Genomic DNA, 22,811 nt, shown 5'->3' on the forward strand with positions numbered 1-22,811 from the left:
TCCACGGCAGTTATCTATCAATTGCCTGACATCACTGTAATTCGCTAAGGCTAGGCCCCGAGGTAGATAGCGTCTACTAAGCAACGACATGTATAGATTAGCAGGAGCTCGCAATCATCAACTAATAGTATCGTATTAGCATATCAACCCTTGAAAGCCTTTTCCAACTCTGCAATATCAAGTTTCTTCATCTTCATCATAGCCCCAGTCGCTCTCCCAGCAGCAGCCTTATCCTCAGAGCCCATCATGCTCTTCAGCGCAGTAGGCACAACCTGCCAAGCAACGCCATACTCATCCGCCAACCACCCACTTTGTTGACGGGAAACGTCGCCGTCCTCACTGAGCTTGTTCCAGAAATGGTCGACCTCAGCCTGATCCTTGCAGTCTATCATAAAAGACATAGCCTCGTTGAACTGCCATGGTGCTGGACCGCCGTTGAGAGCGACGAAAGTGCGGCCCTGGAGCTCAAATTCAACGACCATAACTCTTTCAGTGTCTCGGCCGGGTGGAGTATGACGTTGAGTGGTAGTGATCTTTGAGTTGGGTGCGAAGATAGAGGTGTAGTACTTCGCTGCCTCTTCGGCCTGGTCTTGAAACCAGAGGCAGGTAGTGATTTTGCCAAGAGACATAATGCCTGTTTAGAAAATATGCGGTGAGTTATCAATGTGATATTTCAGTGTAACTATAGTTAATGACTTGAATGAGACGATGGCACTGCTCTTTTATAGACTTCCTGCTGTCATGGCTTGAAACGACTACATATTGTTCTCATACAACAGCGCGATGGTGAAGTCGGAATTGGACCATCCGCAACAAACAGGCGTGAATCCAATCACAAGATATAACAGTACAATGCCAGAATACCGTGAAGACAATCATAGTCCTGTAAGCCACTTCAATCAAAGGGGTTAGTTGCTGCATCGTGTAGCCAACAATTTAGTGTCTAAGAGACCTGGCTTGGAAGGCGGGGAAAGGCCCCAGCTTTGAGCCAAATAGTGGAAGCGAGAGACATACGAAAGGCTGAATGGTCACAGAACGAATACCAACGTTTTTGGAATTGGTGTATTGGGGAATAATGTTCTTTGACTTTCTGCAGTTGTAATTTTATGCAGCTAGGCATTGCTCATGGAATTGTGCACGCATGGCCTTGTCAAAGGCCAATCGCCTGCCTCTGTCAAATCACAACAAGACATGAATCTAGCAAAGAGACCAAAAATTCGGACGAGCATTCTGTACAAGACCAGATGAATCAAGGTTTCTTCATCAACTCTGATCGTCTCAATGGACCAATGATAACTCTCCCAATTGCTGTGGCTCACATCCCCAGGATCAGCATTAGCTGCATTAGGCCTGGCCCTTGTCTAGGTGGTATCGTTGAACGGGAACCTGAAGGTCAACCTCATATTTCTGGTGTAAACTGCACAAATGCCTGAGAAACCAGCGCCGCCTGTTCCCGTCCCGTCCTTCCTTCATTCCCAAAACAACAAAGCGCTCTCCGAATCTCCAATTTCTAACTTTGCATTTCCCCCTTCTTCTCACCTCTTCAATCTGTCGGATTAACATCTCTCATCGCCCTACGAGCGCTTCTGGAAATTCCATCAACGATTCAATTGCTATCGCGAATGAATTGCCGTCGGATTTCAACTTTTCTATCTAAGCGATTTCCGGGTCTTTACGGTCTCGCCAATGCCCTGCTCTGAACCATCGTCGTCACCTCCATCGTCATCTGCTTGTGCCACCCTCTCGCGGATGCTCTGATACATACGCAACGAATCCAAGCCAGGACAGCGATACGATGTTAGTCGCAGACATGCCAGGCTAGCCTCGATCTGGATCAATTGCTTCTTTTCAAGCTCAGTCTTATCGCATTCGAGGCTCAGTGGTCTTGGGACACGACATGCTCACCTATACGAAAAAGGACAATATGGCGAAGTCGTCCATCTTGTTCCTGGAGTTGTCCCCTGAAAAATAAGGTTGTGAGGCCTCACCACCAACCCCAACCCGACACGATGAGTCAGGCAGGAGAGAGCCGTCTGGGCAAGGTCGACCAGTCATCGTGTGCTTCGCCTTAGATGGAATTACTATCAATGAGCCTGATTACCTTCTGCCCAATAAGCACTATTGGAAAGCAAGTTTATTATCGCCGAAGGTGTCAACAGGCCTGTTCGCTACAGCCTGAAGGAAACAGTACTGACGAACCGGGGTTAGACAACACACTCTAAGAGTGCACGTCATTGTCCTTGAACAAGGAATCCTAACGGATGACCGGATTTGTCCAATAAGCAAAGTTGCTTAACTCCAGGAACCGTGAATAAGATCACGAGATCCTGTCAAAATGCATCTTGATGTACTTGGACGTAGCTCGCACAGCCTCGTACCCAAGTACGTGTACAACATCTTCGAGTGAAGATCCATGAAGGCAACGAGTATGGTTGTTGCACTATCTTGGCACATCCATGCGAAAGAGTACTTCTGTATTGTTAATACAGTACATTTCCTCGTCGCAGCCTTGTACTTCCCCACTCCATTATGCGCCGCCACTAAGGTGCACAGCGCGTGAGTCACGATTTGGCACGTTTCCGAATTCAAGCCCAAAGGACTTTGCTTATTATGGGACCTTCCCTATCGAGTCACTCGTTGGCTCTCGTCTGCCTAGAGAACAATCGAATACTAATAAAGCCGCTCTCGCATTGACCTTGTTTTAACAAGACAATTCGGAACGGTCGGCGCCACATTGGAACCCCTCGCCCTCTGCTGAGCCACGCTGCATACGCGATGTCACGTGCCAGCGCTTGACTAATCCATCTATCTAGTTCTTTCTCCACACAATCTTTCCAGGTTCCGTAGCCTCCCGCTTTTTTACACCAGAATTTTCAGGCCAACTTGAAGCTTCATTCATCATAACCGAACCGATCACTCACTCATCGGCGTGCGGTCATAGCAATATACCTGACGCCCACACCTCAAAGTTTAAAAAACGATAGACTTAACAAGCGACCGGTGTTACTCGTAACCGTCGACAGTGCTTTGATTACCTCATCACCCATTAAAGTCTCTTCCGACCGCGATTTCTACGTCGCCGCCGCAACCATCGCAGACCAACACAAATTCACAGACATCATGAGTGTCGCATTCGAGCCTCGGAATTTTATACACGATGGGGGCTACCCTCCCATCGGTGACGACCACGATCATGATCACACCGCCGACCAACGATTCACCGACAACGATGTTGCCGAGCAGCTCAGTCAATACACAACTGAAGCGGCGATGCTTCCAGACTCCACAGGTGTTCTTGGGGATGACCGAGGGATGTTGCCGGATGATGCTGCCGCCGTACACGATGCGACAAGACTCGACCTAGGACATCACACGTTCCCTTCGCCCATTGAGGCTTCTCTGCAAGCACCAACACTCGACCCTCTGCCCGACGACAAAGACCTTTCGCCCAGCATCGATTCGCCTCCCCCCACTCGGGTGAAGCCCATCGCCAAGCCAGAGAGAGAAGCTGTCAAGGGTGCCGATGGCAAGTTCCACTGTACGCAAGACGACTGCAAAGAAGAGGTCCGTGTATTTTCGCGCAAGTGCGAATGGAAGTAAGTCATCCTACGTATCATTTCTAAACATATACTGACTATTTTACAGCAAGCACATGGACAAGCATGAGCGACCCTATCGATGCCCCGCTGAAGGGTGCGAGAATCTTCCCGGTTTCACCTATTCAGGTGGTCTACTCCGACACGAGCGCGAAGTTCACGGCAAGCATGGAGGACCAAAGAACACGGTCAACTGTCCTCACCCCAACTGCAAGCGGCACACAGGGAAGGGCTTTTCACGGATGGAAAACTTGAACGAGCATCTTCGACGTGTTCACACCAACCCTGACGGAGCAGGAAACACCCCTCCTCCTGACATGGTCTTGTCCGACGAGAACGACAGCGAGCAGACGGGCATGAAGCGCAAGCGCCGCCCAAGCGAAGCGCAAGCTACCGAGGAGATCAACGAGCTCAAGGAAGAGGTCAAACGTCTGAGAGTCGAGAACGAGAAACTCAAGGCCGAGATGCAACAACAGTCAACGCATTCTCTGTCCATGATGGCTCAGATCGCTGAATTGCAGGACGCTTTGAGGGAAGGTCTTAACCACCATGCCCTGGGAGCTCCCACAGCCACGATGATGTAGGATGATTCCAGGCTTGGCGAGCAGCGAGGACCAAGCGAGGAGCATGAACATCTTCTGGTGAAATATGAATCACCTTTTGTTCAAAACCAGCAAACTTGGTAGACTCATTGTCATCATCCTCATTGAACGCTATATTTGCAAAACACACTCCTCTCGGTGTTTGACCATAGGGGGCTCATGGTCTAAGTCCAGGACGAACTCATGTCATATTTCGTTCTTGGCCGTTTCTTTTTATCCCTTTTCTTTTAAACATATTTATACTCCCTTTTCACGTTTTTGGCACGGCGTTTATTTCAAGGTTTCGGAAGAAATGATATCCCCCTCCTATTTTATACAACTGCACACGCATAACCCCAGCACGAACTACGAAAGAGAGACGGAAAGAATGGCAAGTGGGATAGCTAGTATACCAGGATGGGATAAGATGCATGTATGAGAAACGAAATCAATAGTGCGCTCGGTGGTGACGTTTGAGCTCTTTTTTTGTACGATTCCTGTAATATTATACCTAACTAGACGGATGCCCCCATTTCGCTTGTCACAATGGAAAAGCTATCAGCGCTTCAGAATTTAAGTCAATCGAGTCACCCATCGAGTTATTCAAATAAGGTCTAGTGTATTTTGCCTTTCTCGCGTACTCGTGATGCTATGACTCTTATTCGGAAAGTTCGGTTGAGTGGCGAGATACGACGATTGCTTCGTAAGCTTAATTCCGTTGCGGCTCAGCAGGTACTTATTAAACTTGAGTTCATGCTGTGACTAAATGTATATACTCCATGAATGCTACCGTATCCCGCAATGATTCTCCTTCTCCCAAGTATCTTTCTCTCTTCAGGAGTGACTCAACAAGCTATGCTGGCAGCTTCATATGCACTCGTCCAAGAATAAAGGAGACAACGCTTCTGTTCTTCATGCAAACCCCTTCCTCTTCCGCTGACAAACTTCACATGTACAATTCTCGCTGGTTTTCTAGACAGCCTGCACGTAACTCGCAGGCACACTTCCTGTGACACCGGCCTTCTCGACCTCGACCCATCCATCACCAGGGTCATCCTGCACAAGGACAAAGCGCTCGCCTTCAGACATGGAGTGCTCCGTGTCTGCCTGGGCTGTGTACTCGTACAGGGCTTCTACGTAGCGGAGCTTCTTTGCGCCGCGTTTGGGAGCTACTGCGGGGCCCTTCTTCTTGGGTGTCTGTGTTAGGGAGGATGTTGTGGATGTGGAATAGGTTGAAGATGGTCGTGCGGCAGGCGCTGGGGCGGGTGGTGAGGCGACTGTGGTGAATTCAACGTAGGATGATGGGACGAGACCTTCCTTGTATCCTGCTCGAACCTTGACCCAGCCAGAGCCGTCTGTAAATAAAGTTAGCTTCGTTCTTGTAATAAGTAGGGCAAAGTCTTACCATCAGGTTCAAGTAGCACCACATCCCGACCATCTTGCACTGTCAATTCGCCTTCACCAGTAGCCTCAAAGGGGTACATCATCTTGCCCTTCTTCTCTTCCTTCGCACCACCATTCGTTTCGCTGCCTGAGTCTTTAATGTAAGCTGTTGGTGGAGGTGCCATAATTCTTCGCTTGGGCGCAGTAGTAGTAGATGTCGTTGACGACATACTTGGTCGTGCTGCGTCTGGTGGGTTCTCCTCAGCAGGGCTTAGCTGCCCGGAAGCAGATCCTGATATAGATGGACGTGCCGAGTGTGAGCTGAGTGAGTTCATAGTATTAGATCGTGTAAGTTCGGGTGCATCCGAGTTGTTGGAGTGCACCGATGTCATCGTTGTGCTAGGCTTGAGGAGCTTATTCGCAGCCTCCTGTCGTTCGGCCTTAAGCTTCTTTCGCTCATCCTTGGTCTGTTCGCCAGGGCAATCAGGGGGAACCTTCATCTCACACTTGCTATGGCATGTGTAGCCACAGTCTCGGCAATCAAAGCCCTTTGCGCTCAAACCCCAAATCCTGTCTCCACACAGATCACAGTTCGTGGGTATCTTGAATGTCTGACTCTTAAAGTTGTGGTTCTTTGCGCCCAGCGTCACATCCCCCACGACAGATGTAATAGTTGATGTTTCAACCTCGGCTGTCAACCGCTCACGGTCTGTCGCATGCAGATTCTCTTGCATCTGGAAGAGCGTACGAACAACCTCAACCTCATCCTTCTTCTCCTTTCCTTCTCGAACTCTCTGCTTTAGTTGCTTGACGCTCTCGACTTCTCTTCGCTTCTTATCAACCTCTCTCCTTAGTTCTCCCAGTTGCGACTTGGACTTGCTCAACACATTACGCAAGAAGATCTTTGCCGTTTCGTCCACCACCATAGTACCATCATCGTGCCAGACGGGACTGGCCTCGAAATGCTTGTCGGCGGGTTCGTTAAAAGCGCCCATGTTGTGCTGGATGTACATCATGGAGTCGAGATGAGGCAAGTTCCTAAGAATCTCGGTACCCTGGTGCTGCACCATGCCGTTACTCTGCTGCAGCATGTCAGACTCGAGGTTGGTCGCAACCGTCCAGAGGCCGTTCAGCTTTGTCGTCTTGAACTCGCTAAGGTCCTGTAGACTATCCATAACTTCGGGCACATATTCGTGGTAATATTTCTCCTTCTGCTTGTTCGTAACGTTGATCGCAATAATATAAGTATTCTTGGCGTTATTCATCTCGAGGATCTGCTGTTGGTAAGCATTCTGGGTCTTGGCCTTGTCGAAATGCGCCTCTGTCTTCTTGCGCTTAGCCTCCACCTCTTGGCAAACGTTGTCATATTTGCCCTTCGTCTTGGCAAGCGCGGCGTATTGAGAATCGCGTTCCTGCTCAAGCTTGGTGGCATAATCAGAGTGACGCTTGCGCAGTTCTTCGAAGCGGCCGCCGAAGAACTTGAGGGGCTCCGCGACCTGAGAAATGAGGTTATTGGCGTATTTATCGTGTTCGCCGGCGCGGGTCTCGACGGTTGTAAGCTGGGTAGCCCATGTGGTCAAAGAAGCACTGTTGTGGCACAATTAGCAAGAGCTTCGTAAGCCGAGTAGGGAGCGTTTGGTTCATACCTCTCCAGCGAACCAGGTGTCATGGCAGGAGTGTCTCCTACACTGAGCTGGGCCGTTCTCTTGTTCTTCTTGTCAAAGTACTTCTTAGAAAGCGCCATAAGCTTTGCGCTATATTCCTTCTCTATGGCTGCGCGCTCTCGGTAGAATTGCTGGATTTCGTCAAGCCAGGCAATGCCATGGCCGAGCCATACGTTTGCGGGTTTGAAGCCATCCTAGTAAGGCGTCTCTATTAGCCATGAGTCCTAGCCGGCCGTTGAGCAACAGCTTTCAATGCAGGCGCAAAGCATTAAAGGAGTCCAGAAAGCGAAGGCCTATGAAGGTATGACAGTTGAGGGTCAAAGAGGCAACCAACCTTGAGCTCTGTGCCAAAGGTGGGCATCGCGTCCACCTCAGCCATGATGGGCAATTATGGTATTCGAACGATCTCAGGAGCGGGGAGTAACCGGTCGGCGCGGAAGAAACGGAGGCATGTACTCGATATCGCAAAGCTTAGCCAAGTATCAAGTAAGCAAATACAGGCCTTTGGAACGATAGAATAGTAGAATTGACAATTGTTGAGAAAGTTGAGATACTAAAGTTAAAAGACACAGATACAATATGGGATGGGATAGCGGGGGAGAGTTTGAGGCGCAGCTTGTACAGTAGAGTGAGATGTAAAGTTGCTCTATCCGTATACGACCAAGTTAGGTTGAGGAAGGTACGCGCCGCGGAACCGAATGGCCCGTCATTTTAGGCTCTAGTGGCCCCTGAGATGCAGGATGCAGGCCTAAAACCCCGCCGATGGAAGAGTTGGGGGCACGGATAGAACCTGCAGTGAGGTACCTCCACTGTAGGCCTTCGGTTGGCCCCCATGGAGTTGAACCTTGGTCTTTGGAGAGTCGCCGATTTCCGGGTTGAGCCACATGGCATTTATCATTCGGGGTTACATTCATGTAGGTACAAATTGACTGACATATGTCAACACTGTTCCTAAAATTTAGAGTATTTGCGATAGAGAGTATAACATTTCCAGGGGTTTAGTTGGGCTTCAATACAATCCACTGCATAATTGTGTTCCTGGATTTAGTAAACAGGATACCCATGTTATTTACATCATACTTCAGTGTCCCAGTAACAGACAGAGCTGCCCGTCAACTCGCCTAGTGTCCCGGTAACTCAACTCGCCTAATGCCTCAAACCTCGATCTGACAGTTACCAATTGGCTCCCTCTCGTTTCAGGGAACATTGCTTTATTATATATACCATGAAGAAGACGCGTAAACTGCCTGACACAATCCACCTTGGCAAGTGGACATAGTTCGACGGGTAAACCGATTTAAGTGGAAGCCGAAACACCCCCGGACCCTTGGCCGGGAAAACGGGATAGAGCCAAGCACGTCATGTTTGATTTAAATACTGATAACTCCCCTTACCTTGGTTATCGCGTAGAATACAGAACGCTAAGTTAGTTATAGACCGTTGTCGATTGCCGTCCGTCCGTTGTATTGAATTTCAGATCTTTATCTTTACTAGCTCAACCTTCCCTTATCACCATCATTGTTACTGGATCTCAGTCCTTAAATCTTTAATTATAATCGCTACAATGTCAACCCTTCAGACCGCAATCAACAAGAGCAATCCCTCTGCGGAGGCAATTATCATTCCCTCCAAGCCCAAAGCTCTCACCGTCAGCTACGCCAACCTCGAGTCCGACATCTCAACCTTCCAGCGCAAGCTCGCCGACCTCGGCATCACAACAGCCGCGCCCGTCTCCATCGCGCTCGTAAACTCGTACGAGTTCATCGTCTCATTTCTCGCCGCCTCGTGGCAGCGCGGAATCGCTGCTCCTCTCAACCCGGCCTACAAGCAGGATGAGTTTGAGTTTTATATCGAGGATGTCAAGAGCGCGATCGTCCTCGTTCCCAGAGGCGCTTGGGCTGCTGGTGCGCCTAGTGTGAAGGCGGCTAAGAAGTTCAATGCTGCTGTTGCTGAGTGCTATTGGGATGAGAGCAAGGGTGAGGTTGCGCTTGACGTTAAGGATTATGGACTTTTGAAGGGCAAGAAAGAGAAGGTTCTTACTGCTGAGCCTGATGATGTTGCTCTTATTCTGCACACTAGGTTGGTCTCATGCGATTTGCGACAAGCTCATAACTAACAATTGATAGTGGCACCACATCGCGCCCCAAGGTGGTAAGTAGACTGACATGATGTTGCGATATCTCATACTCACATTCATAGGTCCCTCTCACTCATCGCAACCTGACCCGAACCATGAGTACGTCTCACCACAGCTCATCTCACTCGTCATGACTAACCCATCACAGACAACATTAAGAACACATACGATCTCACACCCAAGGACCGAACCATGCTGGTCATGCCTCTGTTCCACGTCCACGGTCTTCTCTGCGGTCTCCTAGCTCCTCTATTCACCGGAGGCTCCATGGTCGTTCCCAACAAGTTCTCCGCCTCCGAGTTCTGGACCGACTTCATCACCCACAAGGCCAACTGGTACACAGCCGTTCCCACGATCCACCAGATCCTTCTCAAGAACCCTCCTCCCAGCCCCAAGCCCGAGATTCGCTTCATCCGATCATGCTCCAGCCCTCTGTCGCCCACTGTCTTCAAGCAGCTTGAGGAGACTTACAACGCTCCCGTTCTCGAGGCGTATGCCATGACAGAGGCCGCTCACCAAATGACCTCCAACCCTCTTCCTCCTGCCAAGAGAAAGGCTGGAACTGTCGGTATTGGCCAGGGTGTCGATGTCAGAATCCTCAACGAGCAGGGCGAGGAGGTTCCCCAGGGTACTGAGGGTGAAATCTGCATCATTGGCGAGAACGTCACCAAGGGCTACGTCAACAACCCCAAGGCCAACGCTGAATCCTACCACAAGAACGGCTTCTTCCGAACCGGTGACCAGGGCAAGAAGGACGAGGATGGCTACATCATTATCACTGGCCGCATCAAGGAGCTCATCAACAAGGGCGGCGAGAAGATCAGCCCCATCGAGCTGGACAACGTTCTCACCCGCCACCCCCAAATCAGCGAGGCCGTCAGCTTTGCTATCCCTGATGAGGTTTACGGACAGGATATCGGTGTTGCCGTTGTTCTCAAGAACGGCGAGAAGTTGACTGCTCAGGAGCTCAAGGCCTGGGTCGAGGAGCGCTCTGCCAAGTTCAAGGTGCCCAAGAAGGTGAGTTTTACCATAAAAGTGATGAACTCTGAGAATATGCTAATAATTTTGCAGGTTTACTTTACTGAAGTCATGCCTAAGACTGCAACTGGTAAGATCCAGAGAAGAATCGTGGCCGAGACCATGATGTCTGCTCCCAAGGCCAAGCTGTAAACGCATTGGTATGAGGCTATAAAATTAGACTACAGGATGATAGATTTAGAAGCATGTTAAACAAGATGGATAGAAGTTGTTGAATTGAATAAAAAGCATCGCTTTGAATTGCCTTAGAACTCGGTTTGTCTCACGCTGTCTTGCACGCATTTCCATGATTCGCATCCGCCACAGTAAATCCGATATATCCCCAAAATTCCCTCAGCTTGTGCTCCCTCTAGACGATGACAGGTATCCTCCACATTAATCGCCTCGTAAAATCTATTAGTCGTACTGTCCATCGTGATCCACAACCTCAATAACATCATCATCATCATCGTTGATATACAAATGACTATCATTCCTCTTCAACCCAGGCTTCTCAGCACTTCCGGGCGCATGCACCTTGCGATTCGTCACAGTATGGCGCTCAACCCAAGCGGCCGTGCCATCAGCGGCCTCCCATCGTAGTGGCTCCTTGACGATTGATGGCTGCTGGACTTCCTCTGTGTTTGTAGAGGGTTTGACTGTTGCGGGATCGACGCCAGCTTCTTGCGCGAGATGAAGAAGCGCGGAGTTGGCGTCTTGCAAGTCGAGATAGACTGAGGAGATTGTGACGTTGGTTTCCGTGTCGCGCTGGAGGAGGATGTAGACTGAGGGCGGCATTGTGGGTTTTTGGGATGTGTATGGGGAGGTGAGATAGGTGGTAGGTAGAATGTAGGGCATGGAATCCCAGTGGTGATAATTGAAGAATTATTGTTTGCTTGTTTGTTTGGTGTATGGGTGAGAGTAGGGAGGTAGGAAGTGAGAGGGCGAAAGAGATATTATATCATATACGGATCGGATATAGAAGGAAGGACCCTCACTGACACAATCCAATCGCCAGCTGACCCAAGACCCCGTCCATCCCGCGTCTACATCTGCATTTACAGCTCCAGCTCGCACCTTTTCCCCGCTAACAATTGCGCGATGAAATGGTCTGATATCTCACGAGGCTATTATAAGCAGTTCGTACAATTCCTGCAATCTAATTACTTTTATTACTTATTATTTGATACATTTCTGACAATTCTTGAGATCAATTCCTGGAGGCAAACACGGAGAATAAAGACCGATGCTGGATCAGCTCGGAGCTGAAGCGGAGCATACCCGGCTTTTACAACTCCGCGACGTCCGTGAGCCGCCGATTATTCAAGTTATGACGGATGTTCCGAACCCATGATGAGAATAATTCTTCTATTTGTGATAGCAAAAACAAACGGAGACGTATCGAGTTGCTTTTCTTTACTGTTTGTCAATGCGCCCCAGATGCTGTACATACGATACCCCAGATCCATCATGGCACCATTCCCCATATCACCCATATGGCATGATGGCGCACGAGGTCTCACAGCCAAGCATAAAAAAATTTCCAAAACAAATAATAAAGAGAAAATGGATTAGGTAATGGGATATACAGTACCGTGATACTTCATGGCATCTCTAGCCTACGGTTGTCAACTTCTCCGATGACGATGTTGGTCAAGTCAAAACAGGGTCTTGATTTTAGTCAGGCCTAGTCAGGGTCCATCACTCGCTTAAGAGCTACCCTTGTAGATATTTCATCATCATCTGACCTCATTCGGAGTTGGCATATTTGCCCCGTATATCGGAGACTCATTCTCTGTGAGTCTATGTTCACGAGATGAGCATGAGACACTTCACCATGGAGAACATAACACAACAATGGTATTTTTCTCCTACACATTGACAGGTGGGTGTCAGAAGAATTGTCCTCTAAGGCTCAGGATGTCAGAATAAAGTAGCCTGAGAGCAGGTCCAAGGTAGCATAAGATAACTAAACTATTTCGTCTCTTATGCATTGGCTCTTCAATATTTGGACTCATCAGTGCATTTTGGACATACCTCATAAGGATAGAAAACTCTAGAATGTCTTCAACTACCACTCACAATATCACTCCATCTTAACACCTTGATCCCGAACAACACTCCTCGGCCACTCGAGCCAACCCAACCACTCCTTCGGCATAACCCTCTCAATCGCTCTAATCTCTCTAACCCCCGAATCCCCAACCCACCAAATTTCACTCAACATAGACAAATACCCAAAATAATACGCCAAAATAACAAGAGCCCGCGGTCTCAACTCCTCCACCAAATCCGCAAACTCCTTATGCATAACCATTGGAAACACAATCGTTCTTCGTGCAATACTCTTAACCACGTTCTTCTCGTCTAGTGCTTTTCTTATACTGCCTATGTAGGTTATCGCTCGTGCGTAGGCCTCTTCTGTTTTCTTGTCTCCGGTTTCGTAGTTGAGAAGTGGTGATAAGTCAGAGGGGAGTTCTTTGAATTCCAGATCTGCTAGGAGATCCGCGGCGCTGTCGATCATTTTGCTGGCTACCGACTCCGGGTGGTCTTGTGTGAAGTCTAATGCTTTTCTGAATAATGCGGTGCTCGTATTTGTGATGCGTAGAAAGTCCACGGGAGGCGTATATGGTTCTAGTGAGCGGCCTTGCAGTCTGGCGAAGCCGTAGACGCGTAGTAGACTAGAGGTCAGAACAATATACTCTACATTTCTGAGATTGATCTCGGCGACATCTCTGTGATGTTCCCGGATGGACATGTTGAGATACGTTTGGCATATATCCAGAGCTTTTGTGTCTGTCATGGTATTTTTCTTCTGCATATGCAGTGCAGAAACCATGTATATCGCATAGAGAGTCGAGTCTGATTCAAGAGCCAGTCGACAAATAGTCGCATTCCAGAAATGCGCTGTAGCAGGGTCCAGAGAAAGAGATGGACCCGTTTCTGCCATGTAGTGATGAAACAATCTGAGTTCTAACCGTCTCCTAGACTCTGACTCTGGAGGATCAACGATGGTTTCCGCAGCCTTGCTTGGCTGTCCTCCACTTTCAGTCGGCGACGCAGAGTTGGTATCGGACTGAGCGCGATCATATATACATGTCAATGCAAGGCGATCGCAGTGTGAGCATATAGGTTTCGTCTCATCGCACTTGAGTATGGTAAGTCGAGCCATCCTACAGAGAAAGAAGATGTCGTACCTTGACACGACGACTTCGGCATTGCTGACAGCCAGTACGGGACTTTTTGTGGAATAGTTTGGCGGCACGTTTACGCGGCTGCTGCGATTCGTTCATATTGCTAACAAATGCACCTTGTTTGAGGGTCGGTGTAAGATGATCGCTGAACGAGAACGAGAACGACGAGCCTTATAGTGGCTATGGCTATGTAAGATCGTCGAGCGCTAGTCGGTGCCGTTATCCGATACCCATCTGCATGTAAGACGACCACCAATTGGGACAAACTCTCGCTTTCTCATTGGATGGATTTTGTGTAGGATCTAATTAATATCTGACTGTAGATCTTCAACACCAAAATGTGGTTCCTAGCCGTCGTTCTCGTTCAACCTCTTAAACCTGTTATCGAGGCGCAAGGCAATAACCTCAAAGCATTGCCACGAAATGAAAAAAAGGAGGCAGCCTGTATAGATTTCTTTTTAAAGTATAATAAAGACTGAAATCATCATGTTTTCGTTTTTCGTATTCTCATCAAACTAGCATCATTGGATTCATACCAACTTACTCATACAATATCTCCTCTTATCAAAATGACAGACTCAATCGCTGCAGCTAAATTGGCCCTTTACATCATCCTAGCTCAACCAGCCATATACTGTCTTTTCAAGCATGGAAAGACTGGTTTCATCGGATGGCTCTATATCCAGATCTTCTGTGTTCTTCGCATCACCACTGGCGGAATTGGTCTTCACGGCGCGAGTAGCTCAACTGGCCCTGTTATTCTTAACAGTATAGGCCTCTCACCTTTACTTCTAGCCACATCTGGAATTCTACATGAGGCGTAAGTACCCAGCATCCCCCCGATACCATAACGAATTACTAACAAATATTAGTCGAAGAGCCACAAACCCTCGACTTAACAGACGTCTCGACATCGTTCTCGAAGTCAAGTACCACGGTTTAGTCGGAGTAGCCATGGCTCTCATCATCGTCTCAATTATCAACTTGCAAGATGGCAAAGACGTCGACAAGTACAAGACTCTTCTTAAAGTTGCGTCTGCACTCATTGCTCTGGCTTGGTTCCTAATTGCTATTTGGTCCTTGTGGTCCCTTGGCAAAGCCAGAGTATCTCCTACAAATGGCTCCACTCCCTCTTTTCGGGGTGGTAAGCTGGTAAGTCCAACTCTAACTCCCCTCATGATAAGGGCTATGCTGACATTTACAAGCTCTTGTACGCAGTCTTCATCACTCTTCCCCTCCTTTGTCTCCGTCTCGCCTACGCCATTGCCTTCCTGCAGCTTCAGATCTCCGACCCTACATCAGGTTTCTTGTCTTCGAAGGCAATTGAAGTGTGCCTTGGTATGATCCCAGAGCTGTTGGTTACTATCATTTTCATCGCCGTTGGCATCAAGACTCGAGACATCAAGCACGATATCAAGAAGCTGGACTCATCGAAACTCTCTCATGAAAGTCACGAGTTTCAACATCAAACTGCTTAGATTCAGATTTTGGGGTGACGAAATGAGAATTCGTTGGCTTGGGGATATTAATAGAGGGGTTGAACGATTAGAAGGGCTTGTACACTTTCCGTTTGTTTTAGCACATAGATCTCCATTTGGCATCAATCATATCATTGATTCAATATTTATCAGTTCACATCGTCCATCATGACAAACCAGTGAGTGTACTTGTAGCTTGGACCCGATTTCGGCGTGGTCCTACCCTGAAGCTTCAGCACTCAATACGACGAAACAACGAACCAGCTCAGAAAATGCTAACACAAACAAAACACTGTATATCTAAACTTATCAAAAAGAACATCGGATGTTCTAACCCACAATTACCTTTCCATCCCAGTTCTTCATCCATCAAAGGGCGTACCCAATAATCCACCACGCCCTTCCACCCTCCACTTCCCCACACCCGACTCCCCCGCAATCCCGCATCACCTCATCCGACAGCAACTACATAAACAAGCCCAATTCTTACTTACAATGTCCTCTCGTATCTTCTCACTCATCAGACCCAAAGCCGCTCCCTCTTTAGCTTCTAACACTACAAGAACACTTCGAACAATGGCTTCCGGCGCAGTTTCCGTTCCTCAGGGCAAGTACGAGTTTCTCGTCGTGGTTCATGATAAGCCTGGCGTTCTTGAGAAGCGACTTGCTGTGAGAGGGTAAGTTATGAGATAGGCTTGGAGAGGAGAGGTGCTGATGAGGTGTAGACAACATTTTGAGAATATGAAGCCCAACGTTGAGAGTGGGAACTGGAAGATGGGAGGTAAACACTATCCATACCCTGGTATTGGAGTATGAAGTTAACGCATCTAGGTGCCATTCTGAACAGTGTTCCCAAAGATGATAGCCCCAGCAGTTTGGACTTTGCAGGAAGTACACTTGTCTGCATTGCCGAGTCCGTGGAAGAGGTGCGAGAGGCGTTAAGCAAGGATATCTACGCGACTTCAGGAGTTTGGGATATGGACAAGGTAAGCTTACAAGACCATATTTCAAGCTTAGACTAACATCATACATAGGTCCAAATCTACCCTTTCAAGGCTGCCTTTAGATTCAACTAATATCACAAATGCGCAAAATAGTAACATCAGAAGCGAACTGCCAAATAATAATTCTGCTAGCTGCACTGGCACCTTAATAATGTGCCCAGTCTCATTTACTGACTGCCAAGTAACTCTTAAACCGATCCTGTAGCAATGATCCCCTGTCACCAGCTATTCCATATCTTTCCCCTCGAGTCGCTATACATACATAAACATCTCATTAGTAGCTCCACGAAAGCAAGCCCGAGTAATTGCCAAACACCGCAGAAACGAGCTGCCCAGCCAAAGGATTTCCAATTCAAGTAAAAGTAACGCCATCGTACACCAGAGTCCCGCATGGGGAACCTGTCCTCTCGTCAGGTGCGGAGACCTGCCACTGCTTTATCATAATCTAAGCCTCGGTCTCGCCGCTCTCAGCTGCCATTTCAGCTGCAACTCTCAGTTCGTAGTTGAGGTCGAAACACTCGGCCAAGAGCTCGGTAACGCTGCCTTGTCCTTCGGGGATATCGCCGTTTACAACAAATTTGCCATCCACTTTCATGTTATCCAAAGAGTTGAGCTGTTTTATGTTAGACAATATACTACGTCGTTTTAGAGGATCCACATACCTTCATGCTGTAGGGGTACAGCTCTCTCACCGAAGAGACACCTCCATTTTTCTTAACCTCAATCAGACATCGCTTCAGTGTCTGCAACTGGTTGTAAACAGGCAAAAGAGCTTCAGACACTGGCTCGGATGCCAGCATGAATGAGTAAATGTAGGCGTATGATCGTCGAATCAGGTACAGGAAAGTTCGCTGAGTCCAGAGGTCCGCTGGTCGCCCTCGGTCGTCCACCCAGTTACCGTTATCACCTCGGCTCTCGTCAATTCGATCGAGTTGTCGCTGGAAATCGTACAGGTCTGTTTCTCGGAGTGACCAAGCCTGTGTGAGGGAAAGCTTCTCGAGGTCGTTGCGAATGTGAATGAGTGCGTCGTAAATCGGTCGCCATTGTTCGGCCACCTCTCCTTGCCTTGTAATCGTCAGTTGAGCTTTCCCACAAAGTTACGCGCATCTTACCTCTCAAGAACCATGTCCGACCAGCGGACGCAGCGGTTGTACAAGTCTCGAACCAATTCACCACCCTCCTCCAAAGCTCCATCTTCTGCGGTAAATGTGCCATTGTTATGCTTCTCGCCAATTTCCAAGATTTGGTTCCGTAGCTTCTTAACCTCGGATGTCGAAAACTGAATAATGTTAGTCCATAGTGTACCTTGCCATCGTATCGCTAAGCTTGCTCACCTTGGATTTAGTGTTGGCCAGCGAAATCGATCGCAAGATGGAAATAAGCTTCTCATGAGCTTCCAGCAGATAATCGGGCAATTTCTCTAATCGCTTCTGGAGTCTCGCTAGGGTCGAGTTGCATAGCTCAACACGGTTCTCGAGCAGTGTGAGCATGTATGGTGGGTGTCGCTTATCGGGGGATGGGTCACTAGCAGCATCGCGAATGCTCTTAGATAGATCCTCGAGTGTGGACTTGATACTGCCGAGGTCCTTGGCGGAGTAGAGTTCGGCTTCGACAAGGTGGTCGAGAAGTCGCTTAACAGTTGATGTCATAGCGTAGGTCGCAGGCGCCTCGTTGTTTCGTCCGATGGTTAGGTAGAACAGAGAAAGCAGTTGGAAGCAGCTCTCGAGGACCTTATCCACTGCGAAAACGTTATTAGTATCGTGTTATCATTCGCGACTGGAGTTGAAGACATACATCTGTTCTCCTCCTTAGCGCCTGTCTCCGCCCGTACGATAGTCAACTCCTTGACCTGGTCCATAGTCTCATCGAACAGAGGCATGACATCCTGCGTTCGAATGTAGTTTGTACGATCTTGCTTGAGGAGCAGCAGGCGATCTCGGATCATTGACAGCTTCTGTAGAATAGCTTGCTCGCGAGGGTCTCGCGGCATCGGAATTGCTGGAGTATCCATATTGATAGCTGCTGTTCGAGCTTACTGCTGTATATGGAGATGTTGAATGAGGAGTAAAGGGATAAGTCGGCGATGGATTGGATATATCAAAGTTAGGATCGACCTCGCTTGTTGTTCTTGCTCTTTGCAACTTGTCCGAAGGTCCGTGGAGTGACGAAGGCGATGAAAGTGGCGGCGGGGCCAGAGATTCAGGGAAGTTGAGTCGACCTTTGGTGGGGAGGTCGTGATGGACTAAGTCCGTTCTTCGAAGTCCGGATGTCACAGTAGCTCGATTCGTCACCAGCAATGAACGAGTATGGGATGATTATGTGAAGTTATGGGATGTCAAAGTGAGGATAAGTGATTGATGACAGAATGACAATGACAAGCCTATGGAGAAATTTACTAGTATCACTGCAGTGTTTCAACTGGATGGATTGAATTGGGGTTGACCAAGTTATGCTGTCACATCACTTATGAGACGGAAGCTGGAGCCCAGGCCTAGACCCCCTCCAAGGATCCATGGATTGCTGCTCTCGCTGCACGCGGCACGCCCACGCCTACGGCATTGAGCATTGAGCACCAAACCTGACGACAATAGTGGGGGCCGCAGCCAGAAGGTGGGGTAAAGATCATGGCATGCTTGGAACCTCATTTCATTGGTTCGTTGACTAACAGCCAATGAAAGGCGTGACTCACCAGCGGAGCGGATCATTATTTTCTCCCGCACACTTTTAGGTCTTGAAAGACCTAACCGAATTTCCCAGTTGTGTGAAACCATCCTGGTGATATCCGACTTCAAACCATCAAACGACTCGACTTCGTGCAGACTTTACAATCTCCCACCCGCACGTCAAAATCCATTCACAATGTCTCACGCCGAGCTCGCTTCGTCCTACGCGGCCCTGATCCTCGCCGACGACGGTGTTGAGATCACCGTACGTTTAATTCCTCCCCGGCTCATGCCCCGCGATTTCTACGAATTTGTGTGTTTGTGATTGCTAACTCGTCATCGCGACAATACAGTCCGACAAGCTCCAGACCCTCATCAAGGCCGCTAAGGTCGAGGAGGTTGAGCCCATCTGGACCTCCATCTTCGCCAAGGTACGAACCATCGATCATTATCCCAGCGACTCGCGCGCGCTCGTTTCCAGGACTTCGATTTTCTGACGGAATTTATTGTTATAGGCTCTCGAGGGCAAGGATGTCAAGGACCTTCTCGTGAACGTCGGTTCCGGTGGCGGTGCTGCCCCTGCCGCCGGTGGTGCTGCCGCTGCTGGTGGTGCTGCTGACGAGGCTGCTCCCGCTGAGGAGAAGGAGGAGGGTACGTTGACCCACGAAATACTACGACAGACACAGAACGGATTACTGACAACCACACAGAGAAGGAGGAGTCTGACGAGGACATGGGCTTCGGTCTCTTCGACTAAGAAGTTACGCCGCTACGACTGTTTCCTTGTTCTTTGTACTTCGACTGCATGGTTTCGGGGTTTCCAATCAATCGATCATAAAGGATGGAATGCGGGCACTATACCCTGCGCCCTGGACAGAGTCGCTTCTCTCATACGACGCTGTGATGAATGCGCTCAACGGAGTTTCGCGGAGGGAGAATTGGTCAATTCAAAGGCTCTGATAAAAAAAAGTCCCGCCATGGGTGGTTTGAGTTCAATATGGGTTTCTTCAAAGCGTGACTATTCGTCTAAAGTGCCTGGTGACTGTGACTGTGACGAGACGATCTGAGATCCTCTTGCCAACTTCTATATCTACCTAAAGGACTTTTCTGTTCTTCGTAGCACCATGCGTATCCTCTGCATGTTCCCACCAACGCCGCGCCATGCACTCTTTGCCAACTACAACGTCATAACCTATTTGACGATCAAAACGGAAGAAGGAACTAGGCCAGCCTCCTTTAGGGTCTTGGAGAAATCGACGTCACCCTCGAAGGTCTTTCGGGGGAATGTAGTTGTAAAGCTGGAGACAGCGTTACCTGTCTCGCTCTGAACCTGTTGCGCCAACTCGAACAGTGTTGTCTCAGCGGGCAGGGTCTTGGTGATGTTTCCACCATCTATCTGAAGACGAAGTCGGGCCTCGCTGTGGTTGCTCTTGGGCTTGGATGCAGCGGCAACAGCAGCGGCGCCGCCAGGAGCCACAGCCTCAGCTTGAGGAGCTCGGCCCTCCCGGGCAGCCTTAGCCTCCTCTGCCTTTCGTCGTCGCTCAGCTTTGTCGGCCTCGATCTTGGCCTTGATACGGCGCTTGGCCTCTTGATCCTCGAGCTTCTCCTGTCGCTTTGCTGCAGCCTCCTTGACGGCCTGCTTTTTGGCCAACTCCTCCTTAGCCTCTTGGCTCTCCTTGGTGGACTTTTGTCGGATTTGCTGTAATGGGTTAATTATAGGCTCGGGGTATTAATTGTAAACTCGCTTACCTCATTGCGCTTGTGGTCCTCCTTATCCTTGACAGACTGCACAGCTCTCTTGGCCGCGAGACGCTCGCGGAGTTCTTCAAGCTTAGCCTTCTTTTCATCTTCGGTCAAGGGAGCAATCTCCTCTGTAGACTCCGAGAAATCGGTGTGCTCACTGCAACCCAGTTAGCCAAACCATTCTAGGATAATTGTTGTGTAAGTCCAACATACGTCTTGGTTGCGTGATAGGTAGCCAGGTCATGGTTTCTGAACTTCTTGCCGCACTCATTGCAGACAAGAGAAGCAGCCTTTCCAGTCTCGATCTCCTTGATCTTGGCCTCAGTGTCATCGTCATCATCTTCCTCCTTAGCGGTAGCGGCAGCCTTGATCTCATCAATAGGCTTGTCCTGGTTATCCTCCAGCCATTGAAGAGCACCCTGGACTTTTCAAGTTAGCTTGGCCATCAATCTGACATTGCAAAACATACGTCCTCCTGTTTTCTTGACAGCAATCTCAGCGCGCTCCTTGTCGAAGCCCATATCGAGCAGAGTCTCCAAATCGGTAGCCATGTTGGCGGTGATGTTTGGTGATAGTGGGGTTTGTTGAGGGGCAAATAGTGAGATCGGGTTGGCGGTTGTAGATGGGAAAAGAAATCACCACTGGCTAGAAACTTGTGAGTGATATGATGCTACTCAAATTATAAGCTTTGAGTGAGATGAATATCCTTTCAGTGTGAATTGGGCAGTGAGTGAGTGAGACGTGTAAGAACGGGACCTGAGCTTAGGTAAAGTCTAAAGAGACGTCATTCAAGCCGCTGCCTCAGTGACGTGCCTGCTGTTTGGCCGGGTTTACTACGGCTAGCAAGGGTCGAGCCACCGTGACTCCGTATTGTAACGTAACTTCCTCTTCCAACATCGTCTGTTTCTATCTGTTTGCAGGAAATGTGTTGTAGAAAACAGGTAGACAAGAGACAAATGGCACAATAGTTCGATCTTATTTGTTCTGTAGGCGTAGCAGATGTCGGCTGGAGAGTCGGCAATCGATCATGACATATGCTTGACAGGACATCGGGGAGTCGCAGCGTAAATACTTACTGCTTTGCTGCATGTATGCTGTTTCTATCATGATTTTAAGACGATAGCCAAACCTGCGGTGCTGCGTCTGCCCCCGGTTTCGGCCTTTTGTCTTTATGACAAAGTCTTTGGCTACCATCACATACGATTTCTCTTGTTGCCTTTGTAGCATCCCAAGTCATCATGCTTGGTAGCTTGTTTGTTACATTCACCTAGATGACTTGTATCTGCCTCCGACAAAGGTCTGAGAAAGACGAGTTGCTGACTGAACTATAAAAAGGCTGGCTTTTCCCAGGCTATCTACGTGGTATTCTTTTTGCATTTATAGCTGTATATAGCTCTACGCTCATCGGTCAGAACAACACGTCTGTACTGCCTATGATATAACGACTTCATCTCATACAAGGCGCATCTTGCGTTGAGAGATCAGTTTCTTACCTATATTAGAGTTGGACTCTTCTTCATATGTTTTTTTGCAGCTGAATATATAGCCGTATTACCGGCTTCTGGTATGATGTTGACGAGGAGCACCGGACGAATATCGACATTCATATATAAAAGAAGCCAGATGCATCGACCGCGTCAGACCTTCCCTTCCCCCGGTTCATGATGGAATTATTCCGATTCCAAAGATCCGCCGACCCAAAAAGAAGAAGTCTAGGCAGACGATGACATACAAAGACACGAAGAAGTCCGAACACAACTCTTTCTCAACGGCCCAGGAGGTCGTGAAGTTTCTGGAACGAAGAACATCCTATCTCGGATGAAGACCTCGATTTCTCTTTTCGGTTCGAACAAACCTGAGAGATCATGACTCGTCTGAGCTTGCATAGCATCAATCTGACACCGAGAACTGCACAGCCAACCATCCTTGGTACTATATATAGTGCAACAACATTGAAGGGAATACCCTAGGCGGTATGAACAGTCCTGCCTGGGGACCAGACATGTTTGACACAGCTCCAAGGATCAATCTTGAAGACCCCAGCGCCTGTGGTGATGCAAGTCATGACAACATCGGTCATGGCCAACTCTCAAGTATCCTATGCAGTCCAAACAACATGAGGCTTGGCTGGGCACCCCTAACACCTGTATATATGGGATTAAAGAGAATTCGCCGAGAAGGTACGTTGTACTTAACGTCCTACTCTTCTTGAACCCATCTAACTCATACTTTCTAGGATCTTGTTACATTGCGCTTGGGAAGCTTCTTGAGGAGCAGCTAGCCACTGCTACTTAAGTGACCAGCGAGAGTATCGCTAGGACTGCTCTCAGTTGGGTTCCGAGAACCCAGTT

At 48.7% G+C, this 22,811-nt stretch overlaps 11 protein-coding genes across 11 annotated transcripts; 5 read left to right on the forward strand and 6 right to left on the reverse strand.

Annotated features, from left to right (window-relative positions):
- Positions 1 to 143: 143 nt before the first annotated feature.
- On the reverse strand, positions 144 to 629 carry FIESC28_03341 (uncharacterized protein; the record flags this gene model as incomplete). Its single annotated transcript, XM_031157490.1, has 1 exon — positions 144 to 629. One exon carries the CDS (start codon positions 627 to 629, stop codon positions 144 to 146), a length of 486 nt encoding a protein of 161 aa, XP_031018463.1.
- A 2,491-nt stretch (positions 630 to 3,120) lies between these two features.
- On the forward strand, positions 3,121 to 4,180 carry FIESC28_03342 (uncharacterized protein; the record flags this gene model as incomplete). The annotated part of the gene is made up of 2 exons (XM_031157491.1): positions 3,121 to 3,596; positions 3,646 to 4,180. The coding sequence occupies 2 exons, from the start codon at positions 3,121 to 3,123 to the stop codon at positions 4,178 to 4,180; spliced, it is 1,011 nt and encodes a 336-aa protein (XP_031018464.1).
- A 969-nt stretch (positions 4,181 to 5,149) lies between these two features.
- FIESC28_03343 (uncharacterized protein) lies at positions 5,150 to 7,603 on the reverse strand (the record flags this gene model as incomplete). The annotated part of the gene is made up of 4 exons (XM_031157492.1): positions 5,150 to 5,532; positions 5,583 to 7,147; positions 7,207 to 7,418; positions 7,559 to 7,603. The coding sequence occupies 4 exons, from the start codon at positions 7,601 to 7,603 to the stop codon at positions 5,150 to 5,152; spliced, it is 2,205 nt and encodes a 734-aa protein (XP_031018465.1).
- Positions 7,604 to 8,788: 1,185 nt separating this feature from the next.
- Positions 8,789 to 10,531, forward strand: FIESC28_03344 (uncharacterized protein; the record flags this gene model as incomplete). The annotated part of the gene is made up of 5 exons (XM_031157493.1): positions 8,789 to 9,303; positions 9,351 to 9,375; positions 9,424 to 9,460; positions 9,510 to 10,378; positions 10,433 to 10,531. The coding sequence occupies 5 exons, from the start codon at positions 8,789 to 8,791 to the stop codon at positions 10,529 to 10,531; spliced, it is 1,545 nt and encodes a 514-aa protein (XP_031018466.1).
- Positions 10,532 to 10,795: 264 nt separating this feature from the next.
- On the reverse strand, positions 10,796 to 11,176 carry FIESC28_03345 (uncharacterized protein; the record flags this gene model as incomplete). The annotated part of the gene is made up of 1 exon (XM_031157494.1): positions 10,796 to 11,176. One exon carries the CDS (start codon positions 11,174 to 11,176, stop codon positions 10,796 to 10,798), a length of 381 nt encoding a protein of 126 aa, XP_031018467.1.
- A 1,288-nt stretch (positions 11,177 to 12,464) lies between these two features.
- On the reverse strand, positions 12,465 to 13,671 carry FIESC28_03346 (uncharacterized protein; the record flags this gene model as incomplete). Its single annotated transcript, XM_031157495.1, has 2 exons — positions 12,465 to 13,526; positions 13,576 to 13,671. The coding sequence occupies 2 exons, from the start codon at positions 13,669 to 13,671 to the stop codon at positions 12,465 to 12,467; spliced, it is 1,158 nt and encodes a 385-aa protein (XP_031018468.1).
- Positions 13,672 to 14,141: 470 nt separating this feature from the next.
- Positions 14,142 to 15,050, forward strand: FIESC28_03347 (uncharacterized protein; the record flags this gene model as incomplete). Its single annotated transcript, XM_031157496.1, has 3 exons — positions 14,142 to 14,392; positions 14,445 to 14,724; positions 14,778 to 15,050. 3 exons carry the CDS (start codon positions 14,142 to 14,144, stop codon positions 15,048 to 15,050), a joined length of 804 nt encoding a protein of 267 aa, XP_031018469.1.
- Positions 15,051 to 15,626: 576 nt separating this feature from the next.
- FIESC28_03348 (uncharacterized protein) lies at positions 15,627 to 16,126 on the forward strand (the record flags this gene model as incomplete). Its single annotated transcript, XM_031157497.1, has 4 exons — positions 15,627 to 15,727; positions 15,776 to 15,831; positions 15,882 to 16,036; positions 16,085 to 16,126. The coding sequence occupies 4 exons, from the start codon at positions 15,627 to 15,629 to the stop codon at positions 16,124 to 16,126; spliced, it is 354 nt and encodes a 117-aa protein (XP_031018470.1).
- A 373-nt stretch (positions 16,127 to 16,499) lies between these two features.
- FIESC28_03349 (uncharacterized protein) lies at positions 16,500 to 18,065 on the reverse strand (the record flags this gene model as incomplete). Its single annotated transcript, XM_031157498.1, has 5 exons — positions 16,500 to 16,667; positions 16,717 to 17,119; positions 17,167 to 17,333; positions 17,389 to 17,792; positions 17,849 to 18,065. The coding sequence occupies 5 exons, from the start codon at positions 18,063 to 18,065 to the stop codon at positions 16,500 to 16,502; spliced, it is 1,359 nt and encodes a 452-aa protein (XP_031018471.1).
- Positions 18,066 to 18,913: 848 nt separating this feature from the next.
- FIESC28_03350 (uncharacterized protein) lies at positions 18,914 to 19,474 on the forward strand (the record flags this gene model as incomplete). The annotated part of the gene is made up of 4 exons (XM_031157499.1): positions 18,914 to 18,982; positions 19,071 to 19,148; positions 19,233 to 19,368; positions 19,428 to 19,474. 4 exons carry the CDS (start codon positions 18,914 to 18,916, stop codon positions 19,472 to 19,474), a joined length of 330 nt encoding a protein of 109 aa, XP_031018472.1.
- Positions 19,475 to 19,909: 435 nt separating this feature from the next.
- Positions 19,910 to 21,011, reverse strand: FIESC28_03351 (uncharacterized protein; the record flags this gene model as incomplete). Its single annotated transcript, XM_031157500.1, has 4 exons — positions 19,910 to 20,416; positions 20,467 to 20,617; positions 20,674 to 20,884; positions 20,930 to 21,011. 4 exons carry the CDS (start codon positions 21,009 to 21,011, stop codon positions 19,910 to 19,912), a joined length of 951 nt encoding a protein of 316 aa, XP_031018473.1.
- Between the last annotated feature and the right edge of the window lie 1,800 nt (positions 21,012 to 22,811).

The sequence above is a fragment of the Fusarium coffeatum genome (genome assembly GCF_003316985.1).
Source record: "Fusarium coffeatum strain FIESC_28 chromosome Unknown BRIP53273_contig_70, whole genome shotgun sequence".
In the NCBI taxonomy this organism is placed as follows: Eukaryota; Fungi; Ascomycota; class Sordariomycetes; order Hypocreales; family Nectriaceae; genus Fusarium; species Fusarium coffeatum.